Raw genomic sequence first — 18,461 nt, forward strand, 5'->3', positions numbered from 1 at the left:
TTTTTGGCTGTGTGTTTTGGATCGTTGTCCTGCTGGAAGACCCATGACCTGCGACTGAGACCAAGCTTTCTGACACTAGGCACCACATTTCTCTCCAGAATGCCTTGATAGTCTTCAGATTTCATCGTACCTTGCACACTTTCAAGACACCCTGTGCCAGATGCAGCAAAGCAGCCCCAAAACATTACTGAGCCTCCTCCATGTTTCACCGTAGGGACAGTGTTCTTTTCTTCGTATGCTTGGTTTTTGAGTCTATGAACATAGAGTTGATGTGCCTTACCAAAAAGCTCCAGTTTGGTCTCATCTGTCCAAAGGACATTCTCCCAGAAGCTTTGTGGCTTGTCAACATGCATTTTTGCAAATTCCAGTCTCACTTTTTTATGAGTTTTTTTCAGCAGTGGTGTCCTCCTTGGTCGTCTCCCATGAAGTCCACTTTGGCTCAAACAACGACGAATGGTGCGATCTGACACTGATGTACCTTGGCCTTGGAGTTCACCTTTAATTTCTTTGGAGGTTGCTCTGGGCTCTTTGGATACAATTCGAACGATCTGTCTCTTCAATTTGTCATCAATTTTCCTCTTGCGGCCACGTCCAGGGAGGTTGTCTACTGTCCCGTGGGTCTTGAACTTCTGAATAATATGAGCCACTGTTGTCACAGGAACTTCAAGCTGTTTAGAGATGGTCTTATAGCCTTCACCTTTAAGATGTTTGTCTATAATTTTTTTTCGGATGTCCTGGGACAATTCTCTCCTTCGCTTTCTGTTGTCCATGTTCAGTGTGGTACACACCTTTTCACCAAACAGCAGGGTGACTACTTGTCTCCCTTTAAATAGGCAGACTGACTGATTATGAATTTGGAAACACCTGTGATGTCAATTAAATGACACACCTGAGTTAATCATGTCACTCTGGTCAAATAGTTTTCAATCTTTTATAGAGGTACCATCATTTTTGTCCAGGCCTGTTTCATTAGTTTGTTTTTTTAAATAATTATGTTAATCAACAATTCAAAAGTGATGGCTGTTTTTGATTATTTAATTTTCAATAAATTTTTATTTATTGTTACTTTTGTGAGTTTCAAGTGATTTCAGTGAGAATTGTGGGTTTTTCCTTCTTTAACTGAGGGGTACCAACAATTTTGTCCACGTGTGTATCGTTTTGAAAGTACCATATTTTGTTGATTTGCTGTGATCCCAATTTCTCTCTTTTTTCCTGCAAAAACTGAGAAGTAAATGGTGATTTCTTCACGGTATTCTAATTTTTTGAATTCCTGTTTTCATGGATTTATGAGCTGGAAGCCCAAATTATGTAGAAATAAATAAATTCTTGAAATCATTTAAGTTGTGGGCCCTGAATCTATAATCTATGAAAGTTTAACTTTTTGAATGGAAATAAATAGACTTTTCCATGATATTCAAATTTTTTGGAAAGCGCCTGTATAATAAGTAGAATCCACAGGCATAGAAGAGGTACAGAGACTGGCAGAAAAATCAGTGTCAGCTTTGTTCTAGTCAAAAAAGCAGCATTATCAAAAATGTATCTGGAGACAACATCTTAAAAGGAACTAGCACCTGCAGCTGCTGAGCTAAAGCTACCTGATTCTGAATTATACATTTAACATCTAACATAGTACAGATGTGGTATAATTTTAAACATTTCTCAGAAGGTGCTTTTCCTCTTCAGGACCCCGAACTTCCTTCAAGCTTTCCCACAGTTATAAATGCAATAAACATTGTTATGTTTGTGAAACTGTGAAGGATTCAAACTGTGAGCATGGTGATGAGAGTTCTTGTTTTTGTGCAGGGTAAAGCCATCGGTGTGTCCATCGGCTGCATTTTGGGGATGTTCCCGCTGCTGTTCCTGAGCGATGACGATGACAAAGAGAAAGAAGCACAACCCAGCAGTGACACAGCATCACAGTCCTCCTAATAAGCCACTACATCTGCACCATCACATCTCAAAGTGGATTCTGCTGATTTTTTTTAATAAGTATTTACAGTCGGGCGTTTCTCTGTCGTCCTGCTCAGGCAGCGTTTACCGCTTGTGTTTCTGTAAAACCTTTAGAAGCAGTTTGTGGAGATTTAATTGGCCACTTATGATGTCTAGTTCCAAAACCTTGAGTTCTTTTTTTAGCTTCCTTTTGAAGCAGCAGGCGATGGTATCTTTATATCTGCTTCATCAAGACACGCCGTCTGTTGTTGCAATGTCAGGCAGCAAGGAGAGGTCTTATTCTGATTTAAATTCAAGGTAACGAAAGATGAGCTATGGAGGGATTTAAGTAATGTTGCTTCTGCAATTGATTCTTCATATCAGTCATTTTATTAATTGATCCCTTCATCCGTCCCCTAGTGGGAGGTTGTTGGTATTTAAAGGAAAACTAGAACATTTACTATCCTTAGATTCTCTTCAGTTGAAAACATGATCTTCAGGCAACATGTTTCCCATTTAGATGTTCTTGTCTGACATTGTGATGTGTCGTGTAATGACAGCACATGCAAAAACGTGTCAAGTTAGCAAACTAAGCAATGTCAATTGTACAGAAATCTTTATTTTTGCTTATTTATAAGAAGCAGGTTGTCTTAATTATCTTAACATTTTAACAACACTAGTATGGATTTGTGAAATTTAGCTCAGCAGCGAAATTTCCCTGATAATTCCTGCACAATTTGCTCTGAATGCGTAAATATCCACAGACATCTACCCGAAAGAGCCCATATTTGGTGTTTGGAGTTTTTCCCTTTTCTTTAGTGTGTTGCAGTTCTTTTGTGCGTGTTAAAGGTCTGCAAACTTACAAAGCCCAAAGTTCAACTTGCAACTCAGAAAACAGTGCTCCTTACCGACATGAAACACTTCAATTAAAGTCCAGTCTTTTCTTCTGTTTTCTACATCACTGTGTAACACATTTGCATAACACGTGTTTGACCTCAGAAAGTTATTTCTTCAATAGAGCTGCCTCTTCTACAGCTACATCTGCTACATATCAAGAGATGTACAGGTACCCTGCTTTAATCAGGCCAGATGACCAATCAGAGCACACTGGGCTTTGATAATAGGGTTAACTTAAAGGGTTAAAGAAATCGAGGTTAAAACGAAGACAGAAGGGGAGAAGAGGTGCAACAGAAAAGTACAGAATGAGAAAAATGTTGAGAATGTTTAAACATTCAAGAATAAAAGCATATACATGGGCCCCTGTAGCTCAATAGGTTGATCGTACGACCCATAAACGGGCTGTAGTCCCCGAAGCAGTGGTCATGGGTTCGAATCCAGCTCATGGGCCTTTGCTGCAGGTCCTTCCACCACTCTTCTCCCCACTTTCCCATCTCTCTCTCTCACTGGTGTCTGTCAATAAAGCCAGAAACAGGCCAAAAACATAACTTTAAAAAAAAAAAGAGAACATATTCTAGTACAACCTAGAAATGCAATTATAAAGCAGTTAATGTGCAGAATATGGGGCTCTTTAAATGTATCAGCTAACATTCATCACCACAGGTATTTGGTCATAGCAGACCAATTACTGAGTATTATATGAGTGTGATAAACTGACAGCTGATGAGATCTTTTGATCTGTAACAGGAAGATTGTGTTGTTTTGGCTTTAGAAGTTGCATCAATACACTTTAATAGCATCAACTGATAGTTCAAGATTATCTGCAAGCATTTTTTCAGCCCAAGACTCAGTAATGAAACTAATATTATTCTATTGGTTTGACGTCAAATAACAACATACATGATTAGATAGCAAATATTTGAGGTGTACTGATCCAGTTTGTGGGTCTGTACCGACAGATGAGCCAGGTGGGAGCGAGGAATCGATGTTTCCTCTGCCAGCTTCATTGACTCGGTCACAGCAGGGTGCAGTGTGTCGCTAAACCCTTCAGAACCGTAGGGAGACATGCTCAGCTGAAGAAGACATCACAGTCAGTGTAGAAAACTCATTAATAAAAAGTACAAGAGCCCCTTGATGGCTGTGCAGCACAAACTTCATTCAATAATCTGACAATTTGGCAGCAGATTTCATTCTTTGGAGCTTCAAATTTTTTAGCAGTCTGATGTTTCTTAGAAAAAAAATGAAGGTAGTGAGTTTCATGCTGCGAGGTACTAATTTTAAGCTGATAAAAATAGAGCACTAAAACTGGCAGAGATGCTGGAGAGAACCTTGTGGTTGCTTTTACCACCCCTCCATTCATTCAGTATTTCAGTATCAGTATGTTTCTGTGTAGTTTTCAACCAAATGTTGATAAGAAGAGTGAAATCCAGCACTTTGCTCCTCAGTTTTCTTCCCCTTTCTGAGTTTGACACCTAACACACGACTTGTGAATTCTGACAGAGCACCCTTTAGGATAGGTAATGCTCACATGTCTCACTGCTGTAGCTGTGGTTCCTCCTCTTTCCAACCATCAGCCTGTTTTTCCCGCAGAAGGGCTCCAGAAATCCAGTTTTGTTGTGAAGAAACCAGTGCTTATTTTCCGCCCCGACAGCAGAAACACAAACTGTAAATACTGACCGACTGTTTTAGCAGTTGGGACACTAATTTACTTGTTTTTATTTTATTTTATTTTTTTTCTGTCAAGCAGACACTTTATACATTTGAGGACTATATCTCTCCAAACACTATTTATTCGTGAGTCGAATAAGTTCCTCTTCAGCTCGAACTGAGCAGCGACAAACTATAAAGTTACTGCGACTGAGTATCTTGTGTATCTTTAAACTTCCATGAAAACAAATGTAAATGAAAACAGGAAGAGTGCCATCTGCTACCTCAAGGAGTGATTTAAGTGTTTGCATGAAGAACTGATGTAGCTCTATAATCGGACTGTTTCCATCTCGGATGATTTTTAACATGCAGGAAAGTCCTCAGATGTTTTGTGTGAGGCGGATTTAAAAAGGAGGCGCTCTGTGGCACTAAAGTCGCTATTTTTAGTTTGCTGTTTTTTGCCAAGGTGGGCTTGCATCTTTGTGTTTTTCTGTCCTGCACCGTCTTTTTCTTTTTCACTCCTTTCCCTCACACATACTCTTGACTCAGATCCAGCAGTCTGTGTAATTAGTTTTTTAGCTTCTGTTTCATCGCTCTTGAAGCTTCCAGATGGTTGTTTGTCAGCTCTGGAGTTTCACTGATTTCTGATACTTAGAGCTTCCCCTCCCTCTTTATTTCTTTCCTTCTTAATCTGTCTTTTTCAGTCTGCTTCTCCGTCTCACACTCTAGCAGTCAGCAGCACACCTGCAAGCTGCTCTGGGAATCCAACTGATTCTTTTCTCCGGTTGTTTTCCAAGCAATCTGTTTACTGCAGGTATACTGAATTACATTTACCTCTCGCTGGTCTGTTTTATTGTCCGAATTACAGCTGTTTCATCATTGATCAATCTTTATTTGTGAGCAACAAGTTTTTATATAAAACCTCAGAAAACATTCACATAATAATGTACCAGAAATTATAGTTATTTAGTGGATGATTTGGGCTGTAATCAAAGTTAATCGTGATGGACTACAATCGTATATATTCTTAAATGAAAAGAAATCTGCGTATTATCTGTTTATGAGCTAAACTGAAACAATGTACTCTTTGCTCCCAAGCTGCTGACCCTATTAGCCTAAATTAATTATAGATCAACATGAAAGCTAATATTTTATGTTTGAGTATGATTGTTTTATACTGAAATCATAACAGGTTTGGCGCAAACCAGCTGCTTATATTTAGGTGATTTCTGATAATACAACGAGATCAACTTGAGATTGGGGAATATAACACAGACAAGCTAGCTGCTGTTCTTAGACCATCTGTTATGTTGGTTGTTGAGTTGTGATACGTTAAACTGCTTTTTGGCCATCTGTTTGCACAAAATGCATCCACACCGATAACTTCTTTGAAATTGTGTGAGTTGCTTTCATGCTGCCTCCAAATAAATGTTCAGAAAATGCTAAATACATTAAACAGTCTCCATGAAGGTGCACAAGTTCAAAGTTGTGAAACTGTGGGATGTTGACATGTAGTCTGTTCCTCCTGATACCAAAAGTAATGAATTAATCCTAGGATACTGTTGATGTAGCGTTTTTTTCACTATGACCAATGACAGTTTGGTCGCATGAGATCATAACCAGCTAGTTGATCAGTTGACCTCAAACCTGCAAACTTAGTTGACAATAAAACCCAGAAAAGCAGCAAATTCACGTATTTTAGTAACTGGAACAAGTGAATGTTTACCTTTTTTGCATAATAAATAGAAATTGGTTGATTACACAAATTGAAATGATTAATGATTCGTCTCATCATGAAGTTTTTGCACCTAATTGCGTGTCTATGTACAGCTCGCTAGACAGAAGTATACACTATATAGATGACTGATGAAACACAAAAACTAAACATACAGTTGTTTTTTTTATGGATTCTCAGCTCATACATTTATCCAACAGGGAGAGGCCTTAAGTGGAAACCTTTTCCATGGCTTTAGGTTGCATCACTCCAAGAATGTTTCTTGCTTTTGTAGCTAACAGAAGCTACAATAATTAGAGACTCGCAGCCTGTAGGTACAAGTTTACAGAAATGAAATGTCGGGGTGTTCAGGCCTGTTGAACTGCATGCGTTTGTTGTCTTTTTCATATTTTTGCAATTGTAGGAATAACTTTAAAAATCACCCCAGAGTTTCAGTGCATTTCTTTTACAAAGTTAAATCCTACTGGATGTGACTCTATTTCCCAGAATCCTCTCTGTGAGTGTCAGAACTGGTTTTGATGAGCTCATACTCGCTTTGCGTCCCACAGTGTAAGCAGAATAGAGTAGTCTCCGGGCTTTGAAAAGTTTGATCATTGCCAAAACCTTAGTAATGAATGTCGTGCCGTGTGTTAGTTTGCTGATGTTATTTGCCAGATTATGAAATATTTATCTGTAGAGCAATGGGGGACATTCTGAGCACAATCCTCAAATCTAAAGGAATTAAGGGCTGGTTTCAAAAAAAAAAAAAGTTTAACAAGCGACCGGCTGAGTTGAGGCAGAAATGTTTGAACACGGTTTTAATGAGTGTCTGGACGCGGCTGCAGGATTAACTGTAAAAGCCTCGAGGGAAATTGGCTTTTTTTATTTTGTCTGCCTGCCTCTTTAGAAGAGAGATTTGCTGCGGAGGATGAGGCGAAGCAATATACCATCTGTGTGAATCCTGTGGTAAATCTATCAATACGGAGATATGAAATATTAAATGCTGTCGAACAACCTCAACTTTTTTGTATCATCTCATATTTGTGTATTTTTTCTAAGAGAATGAAGATGGACTGTGTTCTCTATATGGATGATGTTTTGCATCTCGGAAGTGTAAAAAAAAGTTTTTTTGAAGCCTATGAACAAAAGTCTGTCAGTTAAAGGAATGCCGTGTTGTGCTGCCATCTAGTGGACACTCGGACAGCAGCAGATGTGCACTGATACATGTATGCACTGTAAAACCTGTAATGTCCAAGGATCCAGTATGTCTGTATTTTGCATTGTTCTTATGTGCATTTAAAAAAAGAGATAATAAATCTGGGAGTGTTTACTTGTGGCTCAGCAGGTGATGCTGTACTTCAATGTCTTCTCATTCGTCACAGAAGTGCCCCGAAGCAAGGTAGTGAAAGTCCAGGATGTGTGGAGCTCCAAGGTCGGATCCTGTGTATGTTAACATCAGAACATATTCAGATTTAGTGCAGAGGAGCTTCTTTCTTCAGATTCTATATGAACACACAGCTGTGGTGGTTTCACATGGTGTTTTTGAGGAAGGAGCTGAGGTACAAAAGTGTGACGTTGCATTAAGTACCTTCATCCATCAATCAGGATTTACAAGATCTGAATCAGTCTGATGGCAATAAATGACTGTCTATCAGGAAGATTTATTTTTAAATGTTATACTCTTAATGATGTTTTGTTAGTTTTTTTTTAATTTTCCATCCGTTTCCATCAGTTTCTGGGTGTTTTCTCTCTTTTCACGTTTTTATTCACTTTGAGTTCATAATTTTTTTTAAACTGTAATGTAGTTATGAACCTCTACAGAAACAGCACAACCATGTCTAGAAGGACAGAGAACTCAGAAATGTGTTCTGTATGGTATAATAGTTACAATGCTGTGGGTTGCAATAAACTACATTTGAATTTCCTTGATTATTTTTTGCAAAAAATTTAAAAACCTGAAGTCATCATGTCTACCATTTTTGCGATTAGTCACATTTATTGCCAACATTGTCGAAAATGGTGACTCTGCATACTACAAATATTTCACTTAATTTCTCCCCATACTTGTTTCCTCTCTGCTCTATGCAAACAAAGCCTGCACTTCAGATGAAAAGTCTTTGAATGTTTGGCATGTAATTATTGGCCTTAACTGCGTAGTTGTGCAGAAATTTTCATGTAAATGATTTATTTATTTTTGGTAAATCTTTAAACATGGCCTGGGATCTTTCTGCATGGAGTTTGCATGTTCTCCTGGCCTGTGCATGCGTGGGTTTTCTCCGGGTACTCCAGCTTCCTCCCACAGCCCCAAAAATATGCTGAGGTTAATTGATCACTCTAAATTGCCCGTAGGTGTGAATGTGAGTGTGATTGTTTGTCTGTATATGTAGCCCTGCGACAGACTGGCGATCTGTCCAGGGTGTCCCCTGCCTTCGCCCGAGTCAGCTGGGATAGGCTCCAGCACCCCCCTTGACCCGAGTGAGGATAAGGCTGTGTATGCAGAATGGATGGATGGATCTTTAAACATCACAAGTAGAATAAGGTAATTCTATTTAAATATCACAATATAAGGCTTAGATTTGGTTCCCAGCTGATGGCACAGATGAGTAGTTACTTGAAGGAAAGCTGAAAATCCAACAGGTCTTTTGTTTCTACAGTTTCTGGCCAATAAATGGTGTCATTTGGACGTTTAAAAAACTTATTAATGGGCCTTCCTAAACCACTGTTTTTTTTTTTGTTGTTGTTTTTTAAGTTCAGTTCATTAATCGGTACACTGTGTGCTGAGGTATTTCTAGTACAGGTTAAGCTTGACTTATTGCTTTCATTTTGTAGTTAACACAACTAAATGAGCAAACACGTTAGCTTTAATGTCTGTTTGAAGGTTACATATTTGGTTTACTAAGAGCAGACGTCCGACAGAGAAGCCATCATTGACCCACGTGTAATCAAGTTGACCAAAATTTAGAGACTTTTTTTTTTTTTTGCCACAAAGGGTTGAACTGCAGGATGTGCAAATTAGAAATTCAAATAGTAACATACACTACTGTCCAAAAGTTTGGGATCACCCAGGAAATTTCATGTTTTCCATGAAAACGCTCACTTTAATTCATGTGCTAACGTAATTGCACAAGGGTTTTCTAATCATCAATTAGTCTTTCAACACGATTAGCTAACACAATGTAGTACACAGGAGAGATGGTTGCTGGAAATTTTCCTCTGTACCCCTATGTAGAAAAATCTAAATCAATAATAAATATCTAAAAATCAGCCATTTCCAGCTATAAAAGTCATTTACCACATTAACAATGTCTAGACTGGATTTCTGATTAGTTTAATGTTATCTTTATTGGAAAAAAAACCTCATCTTTCCAAAATTAGGACATTTCTAAGTGACCTCAAACTTTTCAACGGTAGTGTATGTATATGTGTAGAGTCACCATTTTTATCCGTTATACCTTGAAAAAATGCATCCTGATTCTATTTTTTTTTTGACATTTTTCTTAAGTATTTAATCAGAGAAGTTCTACTTTAGTTTCGTTTTTTCCTCCCTGAACGATTTAAGATATTCTAAAAAGGTTGTTCTGCACAGAAGACATTTCTGAGTCCTCTCTACTTCTATGCATGGTTGTGTTGTTCCTATAAAGGTGCAGGGCTTTATATTGCAGTGAAAAATTACCCACAGTGAATAAAAGTGTAACATAAGCAAAAAGACACTCAAACTGGTTGACATTCAGAGGGTTCATTTAACTGACATTTACTCTGAGAGAAAGCGGCTGCATGAAGAGACAGACTGGTAATATTTATTTAGGAAATGCACGAGGGAAACCATTACAGCAGAGCACCTGAAGTAGGAAAATCTTACAAAAAATGAAACCCAGAGCATCATTTAGCATATAGTTTAAGAAATTTGGCAACTTGTTCTTAAATTAAAGGCTAAAGGGTCGAGACACACTGACAGCTGCTACAGCTCAGGGACAGACGGCCTGTAAACACACCGAGGACACGAAAAGTAATGTTTAGCTTACTTCGATCTTTAACTACAGGATTTTTCTAACTGGGTGTTTCTAAAGAAAAAAAAGGCAGAGGAGTTTTTGCTACTAATGGACATGATTTCTAAAAACTCGCTTTTCACATCCTCGGTGTGTGTCCTCAGATCAACAACGTACACAGTCTTCACAGGCTCGAACATTCAGCTTCATACGCTTGTTATCGCATCAGCTACACAAATTTATTCGTAAACCTGCACCAAAAAAACGCATATAAAACAGACAGGCTTCAGTCATCATACATGGCGACACATTAAAATATGAAACATTAATAATTCCTGTAGGGAAACAGATTAGATGATTATCTAAAAATGTGTTCCAGTTGAGGAAATAATTAGTTCCAGTAAAGAAACGGGAAAAAGCAACTAATAAATCTTTTTTTCAACTAAAAAAAAAAGACAACATGCATATTAAATATATTTAATAGCTCAACAGGACAGCAGGGGGTTTAGAAATGTGAAATTAAAACGGATGACAACATTTAAATGAATAAATAGGTAAATAATGTCGTGACACACTGTTAGCACTGTTAGGACTGGTTGGTAGCAACGGTGGAGTTTTCGTGTTTTTCAGCTAATTTTTCCCGCTAATACAGATTCCATTAACTTGTGGGGCTATTCAACATGTAGAAAGCTATTACAGTTTTTACACAGTTGTTGTAGTTACATGAATATTAGTACGCTGCAGGTTCTGCTCGTCGTCTGTTTCAGCACAGCTAACAGAGGAAGTTTCAGTTGGGTCACAGTCCTGTGGAGCCATGATGGAGGGCATGGTGCAGACACTGATGATCTCAAACAGGTCTGTAGCCCTGCTAGCATGCTAGCTAAGGCCAAAAACACAAATTAGTTTTATTCCGCCTTAATTCACCGAACACCCCATGCATGACCATCTTCAATTCGAGAGATTTTATTTTTAAAGTGGTGAATATTGATTCAGTTGACTAAAAAACAAAACTCTTAGTAAAAATGTACTTGTTTTTCTTACTAACAGCACAGAAAAAAGACAAATATGAGGTCAGGTGTGAACTGTTTATTTTTTTTAAATGGTGAATTCAGGTGGAATGACCCATTAGCATAACTTAAATTCATAGAAAATATAGATTTTTACTTAAAATCAGCTGGTGAGCAATTTAGGAAAATGTCCTTTAAATTCTTCAAGACAGCCAATTCTTAAGCTCAGAAATTTAAGCAGCTGAACAAAAACATAAACTGCGGAACAAAAATATAAACGCAGCATTCAAATCATTCAAGTGGTCTTCTTGCCTAACTTTGAGAAAAACTTACAAAAGAAAAATCTGATTTCTATTGTTTTGGTTAGAAAAGGATTGAATTTAGGTTTTTGAGATGTGCAACTGCTGATAAAACAGGAAGTTATTAAGTTGGCTGCTGTGATCAACACCAATAGATTGATCAGTTTTGTAATTTGTGTACTATTAGCTGCAGTACAAGTATTTTAAAACTGACAAACGTATTAATGCATCTTCTGCTTCACCAACTGAATTCAGGTCCGTTCCTGTGGCTACATGGTTTATTTCACAGCATCTATTCCATTGTGTTGAAATAACAACTGCTTATTCCACTATGGCAAAAATAATGGATCTAATTTAATAAAATACTACATGCTGCATTTATATTGTTGCTCAGTGTAGTTAATGAGATGTGATGTAAAGCACAGCTTTCAGAGACAAAGAATTAGTGACCTCGATCATGGCTGCCAGTGACCACCTGAAAGTCCTCTTTATACTGAACAGTTAGTGTTTGATGGCTAGTAAGCACAAACAGTTTAGGACTAAAGCAAGCTCGACTCCAGACCAGGTTGTACAGGATGTGGTGTACCTGTTCTCTGTCCATAAAAAATGTATACCTTCTAGTGGAGACTTGTATACTTGACTTGTTCTCCATTTTAAACTCAGTACTGGAACAGTGAACAAACTGGAGTTAGTCTCAGTGTGACTTTGAAGAGTATAACCATTCTCTTGTGGTCTTTTACATAGTCAGGCTGTACTTGTGTTAACTGACTCAACTAAACCTAAATCCCCAACCAGAGTTGACTATCCTGTGTTTGTTAACCAGGCGTCGTGTGAATATTCTTTTGCTGTTTGGCATTATTGTTTTCTGAGCTTTTGTTACTTTTACACGTGTAGTTTAAACGTTCATTTATTCAACAGTGAAATTAGTCACTATGGAGTGTCTCTAATTATAAAACAATCTTTCTATGTCAGACCAAATGATATTCCTCAGATTTCCCATATATTAGGTATTAAATCCAGTTTACTGCAGCACACTGCCCCAATACCGACGCTTTGATTCAGTAGTAGCTTCACTAAGATAACGTCCACAACTGTTTACATGTGTGCCGGCTAAATCAGCACACAGGCTTCACTACCACAGACCAATACATTAATCCACGTTACTGCAGTTACTACAGTAATATGTAGTAACACGCAAACTGTGGAAATAGCCTCTATTACTGCTACGTTTGCTAATGCACACTGCGCAGTTGCTACATAGTTGGTAGGTTAATAGTTCAACAATGAACAGGGACGGACGCCAACAAACTCACCACTTATCTCCAATAAGAACTAATAATGATATTGTAGAATAAGAATTTTAACCTTCGATTGAGTTTTTCTTGGCTTTTGAACATTTTTTGAGTTTGATCAAAACTTTCAAAGTGCTTCACAAAAAAACTGAATAAAAAAAACACAATCTGAAATAAAGGAAATAAATACCTCACAGTCCCTTTCAATGTCTTTGATTTTACAGAATCAAAGGCAGGACCTTTCTACAGTCAACGAGTTGTTGGCATCTCAGATTCTGCTGATACAGTTTGTATCCACTGCAGGGTGTTTTAGGGGCTTTATTTGTTCATGGATCTAATTCAAAAAGCAAAGTGATTATTTATACTGGGGCAAACTGTAAGAACATGCAGGTCAATCTACTGTTTGTGGCATTAACAACTGTAACTGGTTACACACCACTCTTTGAGATGCTACCCTACGTATACAGACACTCCGTTTGTGTAGAAGTGGAATTCTCTCTACCTATGTTTGTACATCAAGAAAATCCAGCATAGTTTTACTTAAATAGAGAATATTTAACTTCAGCACACAGGCTTTTGGCACCTTTAAGTGAAAATGGGAGACTACGGGGATGTAAAAGGAGCTTATGATGAACAAAAGCATACAAACACATTAAAATAGAAATATGTACATACAAATAATGATTTGATTTTTTTGAAAATACTCCATCACTCCTAACAGCCAACCACTATCTCTTTGAGAATTTTCCTCCACTTCATCTGTCTTCGCAATAGTAACATTTAATTTCATTTAAGCCTTTTCTGCTACAACACTGACCTTGTCCAAGCAACAACTCCCATTTGACAGGAACATCCTTTCACTTCTTGTCTTTTACGTAACAAAGTTGCCCTAAGAAATGATCCCGGATCAGTGTTCCCAGTAGTTGCCTCAAAAAGGAAGTGCAATACTGACAGTTGTCAGCTTGTAAAAGGGTCCTTTTAAAGGTCTTGTTGGATCTGATCTCAATCTGTTTGGAGACAGTTTTGCTTAAGTATTGCCATTTTCCAGTTGTCTTGCTTCAACATGTGCAACAGGTTAAACCAATAGTTAAAATCTTTCACGTGCATTAGCTTGACAGATTCACTGTAGTTTGTATCACTTTGGATTTTAAAATCAAGTAAAATCAGACTGTGATGCCAAAAAAACACCTTTTCATTTTCTTCCCAAATCAAATATCTATAATTTACACAGTAAGTACCCTTTGGCCAAATAGTAAAGGTGCTGAGTGATTGTTTTTAATCAGAATTTGGCATTGCTGAAAGGAACTTGCGACATTTTAAAACTGATCCTTGATAAGAGTCTACAGGCAACTTCTTCCTATTCTCACCACCCATTTTATGTTGTAGCTCCTATTTGCTTCTACTCAGCAGTAACCATTTTGTGTCCCTCCAACTGCACATCCAACTAGGGACACAAAATGGTTCAAGTCGAATCAACCCTTGTAGTCTCAGTGAATACTTGGCGCTGATCGGTCGTTGGTTATCGTTTTCTTGAGCTTGACGCCTCGTCGGATGGCCACCAGAAAGTCCTCCACCTCGCCGTATTCCGTCTCCTCCAGGAGCTCCGGGAGTGGACGGCGTTCCCACTCAACCCGACCGCTGGGCTGTGGTGGCGGGGTGGGAGGATCCGATCCCTCCCCAAGGTACTGGGTCTCCCAGGGGATGGATTTTGGCGACAGCGGCCCACTGCTGCCTGGTGACAAGAGGCTGGTCGGGGGGCTCAGTGGAGTCCGTGGTGTGTTGCCATCTTCTGATCGAGTGGGGAAACTGGGATGTTCAGGCACAGTGGGGGTCTTGACTGGGATCATGGGGGGCTTGATGGGAATGGGCCCCAAGCTGAGGCCCCCAGAGGGACGCCGCAAGTTGGGTTTGGAGGACGGAGTCCGTCTAATGGTGGCAACCCCTGGGGTAATAACAGCTGAGGGGTTAGAGGGCAGACCGGCAGTGGAAGCAGGACGTTTGGACTGAAACATGCGGCGGTAGGACTGACTGATGTCGCTGTTTCTCGGGATGGTGGACGATTTGTCAAAATCCGACGACTGCTGCTGCTCACCATCCTGATCTGCACCGACAGAGTAGTAGTCACAGTCGGACACTGAGAAGAACAAAAAATAAGGTCAGAATAACACATCTAATGGCACGTCTACAAAAGGTATTTGATTTTTAAGTCATTGTTCTGGGGAGTCAGGGTGGGATCTGAAGCAGCTGCTGCTCTGCTACATGCTGTTTGCACTACGCCTCCTGTGAATTTATTTATTTTTATGCTTTATGCACTGTAAGCACCATGTGTTTCTGTGTCAACTTAATCATAACATCTGTAGTGCCAAGATGAAAAATGCAGAATATTCTTTAAGTATCAAGCAATGAACCCAAGTGTGATTCGCCAGATGCACGAGATGTACCTCATAAATTAGCTTCTAGTGGAGTCATGTGACCGTTGTGACATTGATACTAAACATTAAATGAAAGTGTGTGTGTACCCTGTGAGGGGATGGTGTCCTCTGAGCAGCAGGGAGTGTTGGTCTGGCTGCTGTAGCCGCTAGAGCCCTGCAGCGAGTCCCTGCTGGAGCCGTGGATGTCTAGCTGGAGGCCTCGGGCCAGAGCTCTGGCCAACTCCTCATGGGCCTCCCGGTCCACCTGCCAGGGCCAACATGAACACACAGAGGCATTGGTTTGTTTTGTAGGCACTTTGTAATTCTTTTATCAGGGTCAATCCACCTCAGTTCACCATCTTCAATTTGACAGATTTTTCTAAAAGTTGTGCATATTGATTAAGGTGACCATGTGTAAAATCTGGGGTTAAAAGTTCTGAAAGAAGTTGGGGTCATGTCGATTTCTGCATCATTTTCTTCCACTAATGTGTGAAGCAATGTTTAAAGTCCCATAACTTGAGAAATAATGTAGCTAGGATCCTGAAATTTTGCAGGATCAGTGGTACAACCCTGCTTTTATACAATTATCCAAACTACTATTGACCAAACTGGTGTCAATTCCTTTTTTAAATTTGGTGAATTGAGGTGAAATGACCAATCACCAAAAAGAAGTTCTGTCCAATCAAACTGATGCCAATAAATAATGTAACTTTCATTTGTTTGGCTTTTAATACCAGAAATGAATAGAAAATGTTTTTAAACACCATCTGACCTTAGAGGAAGTCAGTGAGCCTCCTTTAACCCCCTGTGGCTCCTCCCCTGGTGTGGTGACATCAGTGCCCTGGTGGCTGCTGGGATCTGTAGTCTCTCGCCTGTCTTTGCTCCTCCTCAGAGTGTTGACCATCGGCTGGTCATACGGGCCCGGTTTGGCCCAGTCCTACAAGGGAGACAGAATGAGAAACAACAAAGCTTCTGTCACCTCCATCTCCCTTAATAGTTGGTCTAAGTTGAGTTTTTGTGATATTTGATGGAAACTGTTAGTAATTTTGACATTTTGTACGCTGAATGAAACACGAATCGAAATGCTAAGAATAGACCGGCTTTGCTTTTAAGTTAAATAAAGATTGTTGTAGGAAACCTGACATTTTGCAGAAATGTGACAGTAGAGTTGATTTAAGCTGAGCTTGTAAATTACAAACCTGACCGAGTTATGTAATGATGAGATGAACCAAAATACAAGATGGTTGAAATCTGTTGTGTTCAAAGTAAAAAGACAAAGAAAATAACATCTAAATGATTGAACTAAGAGGACATAAAATCAAAACAAGGGGGCAAAGATGTAAGCAGGATATATTGGAGGTAAAAGGGAGGAGGTCGGGGTGGAGTGTGGGTCAAACCTTCCAGGATGGGACTCTGGATGACAGAATCACTCCAAGCCCTGAGGGGCTGAGAGGCGGATAATCTCCTGATTGGCTGAAGCCTGAGCGACACCATGGCCATGTGGGAGAAATGGACGAATAGGAGGGCGAGGAGATGGGGGAGGTAGTGGAGGAGGAGGTGAGGTATGAAGGGTGGAGGTGGATGTCCTGGGTCTGCAGTACCACTCCATGCAGACAGAGGGCAGCATGATGTTCAAAGCCGTTCGGCAACTGAAGGTGATGGATGAAGAAGGCAGAAACAATCCAAAAATTAAAGCTGATAGTTGTGACCATAGATATATACAAACACTAGATGGCTCAAGACGGAGTCTGCGGCGTCGTCACTTGGCGGCCATCTTAGGACAGGGGACTGCTCTGGCGCACTGTACTGTAGTCAATGGTAAGGTGGATGATTTCCTCACTTTAACACTCATAACTCGCTCAATTCTTGATTGATTTACAAACGGTTTAGTTTATTACAAACCTTATTAACGTGGCTATGATTCGGGCTCAATTCCGAAATCGCAGCTTTTCGTTTTGAAAAATGCGGCATAGTTGTGTGTCTTTTCTGCCTGGCTACTCACATTGAAGATGGTGTTACTCACAATCTGATTTTCAATTATTAGGTTTTCCTGAGACCAACGTTTTTTGAGAACCGAATCTTTAGGTGAAATTACATTCTTTGTGGTTGTGGTTGTATTTATTTGCTGGTTAAGAGACTTTGATTGAGACCTTAGACTTATTGTTTGTATACATCTATGCCTGGATTAGTTAGCCTGCAGCCGAAATGCATTGTGGGTAATGTAGTCACCAGGTTCATGAAAAGAAAAGACAACATCTCTGTTTGTTGTGCATTGATTTTGGTTGACCTTTGTTTTTATTTATGCATTAGAAAGCTGATAGTAATAAAGAAGTGCAATACTAAATAATAAAATTACATTTACATCAATTTATGCTGAAAAAGCTGATATCTGTGTTTATTATTATATGAATTCAATGGTTTTAATTATTCTTATGTAAGCAGTAAAACAAGTACATCTCTGACGTTTATAACAAACCAAGCTGTTGTAAAATCGGTTGAAAATTGAGCAATCTACAGTGATTTTAAAATCCATGCTCCATTGACTTTAATGTTATGAGTGATCGAGCAGCCCTGTCCTAAGATGGCCGCCATGTGGCGACGTTGCTCCCCATAGGCTGACAGCGCTCATGAGCCATCTAGTGTTTGTATATATCTATGGTTGTGACTGTTGAGGTGAAAACATGACAGAAGAACGAGGTGCGACATGTCGCTAGCAATAGTTAAACACTGAACAAAGCTGGATTTATTAAGGGCTGGAAATATTTAAAATCAACATATTGAACCCCAGCTGTTTTTAAATTTCACATAAAATCTAAATCTGCTAATTTCCTTTACAAACATGAACACAGGTCAACATGGTTTCAGTCTGGTCATCATTAAATAACCCATACTGGATGCTTTGTTTAAAAAAAAAAAAAAAAACAGAAATTTGTTCTTTGTTTCAAAACCAATAATAGAAAAACTGTTTCAGGTGTCAAAACATGAGAAACCGATCAATCATCCTTGTTGGGTTTTTGAGCAATCCCTTTTTTTTTTTTTCCATTTTTGGTTTGGGAAATCAGACGTCATATGTTTTTGTTGTTGTTTTTGTTTTGTCTTTTAATTTCAAATCGAAAACAAAAATGTAATCGTGTCAATCAAGCTAAATTGAAAGAAAGATGCATAGTAATGGTAATTCAGTGTTCTTGGCTTTCATTTAGACATTTTTACATTTTACATTTACACAAGTAAGATGTAAAAAAAAAAATCTAATAAAGAAAATTCCCAAATGAGAAATGA

The 18,461-nt window shown here is 38.9% G+C and overlaps 2 protein-coding genes across 7 annotated transcripts in view; one reads left to right on the forward strand and one right to left on the reverse strand.

Annotated features, from left to right (window-relative positions):
• tmem65 (transmembrane protein 65) overlaps positions 1-7,517 on the forward strand; it is a 70,112-nt gene extending 62,595 nt beyond the window's left edge. Inside the window, exon 7 of the mRNA XM_051955118.1 lies at positions 1,804-7,517. Coding sequence (XP_051811078.1) covers positions 1,804-1,929 — 126 coding nt within the window. The 3' untranslated portion in view covers positions 1,930-7,517. The remainder of the gene's footprint in view (positions 1-1,803) is intronic.
• Positions 7,518-9,962: 2,445 nt separating this feature from the next.
• Positions 9,963-18,461, reverse strand: part of LOC110968659 (protein MTSS 1-like) — a 92,858-nt gene continuing 84,359 nt past the window's right edge. For 4 of the 6 annotated variants that reach the window (XM_051955109.1, XM_051955106.1, XM_051955107.1 and 1 more), the window contains 3 exons: positions 15,955-16,119; positions 15,291-15,447; positions 9,963-14,905 (listed from right to left, as the gene is read on the reverse strand). In XM_051955109.1, the coding sequence (XP_051811069.1) occupies positions 14,259-14,905; positions 15,291-15,447; positions 15,955-16,119 (969 nt within the window). In that variant the 3' untranslated portion in view covers positions 9,963-14,258. Of the gene's footprint in view, positions 14,906-15,290; positions 15,448-15,954; positions 16,120-16,579; positions 16,832-18,461 lie in introns of all 6 variants that reach the window. The other 2 variants (XM_051955105.1, XM_051955104.1) reach the window with 1 other exon arrangement.

Source organism: Acanthochromis polyacanthus, chromosome 11 (genome assembly GCF_021347895.1).
Source record: "Acanthochromis polyacanthus isolate Apoly-LR-REF ecotype Palm Island chromosome 11, KAUST_Apoly_ChrSc, whole genome shotgun sequence".
Classification (NCBI taxonomy): Eukaryota; Metazoa; Chordata; class Actinopteri; family Pomacentridae; genus Acanthochromis; species Acanthochromis polyacanthus.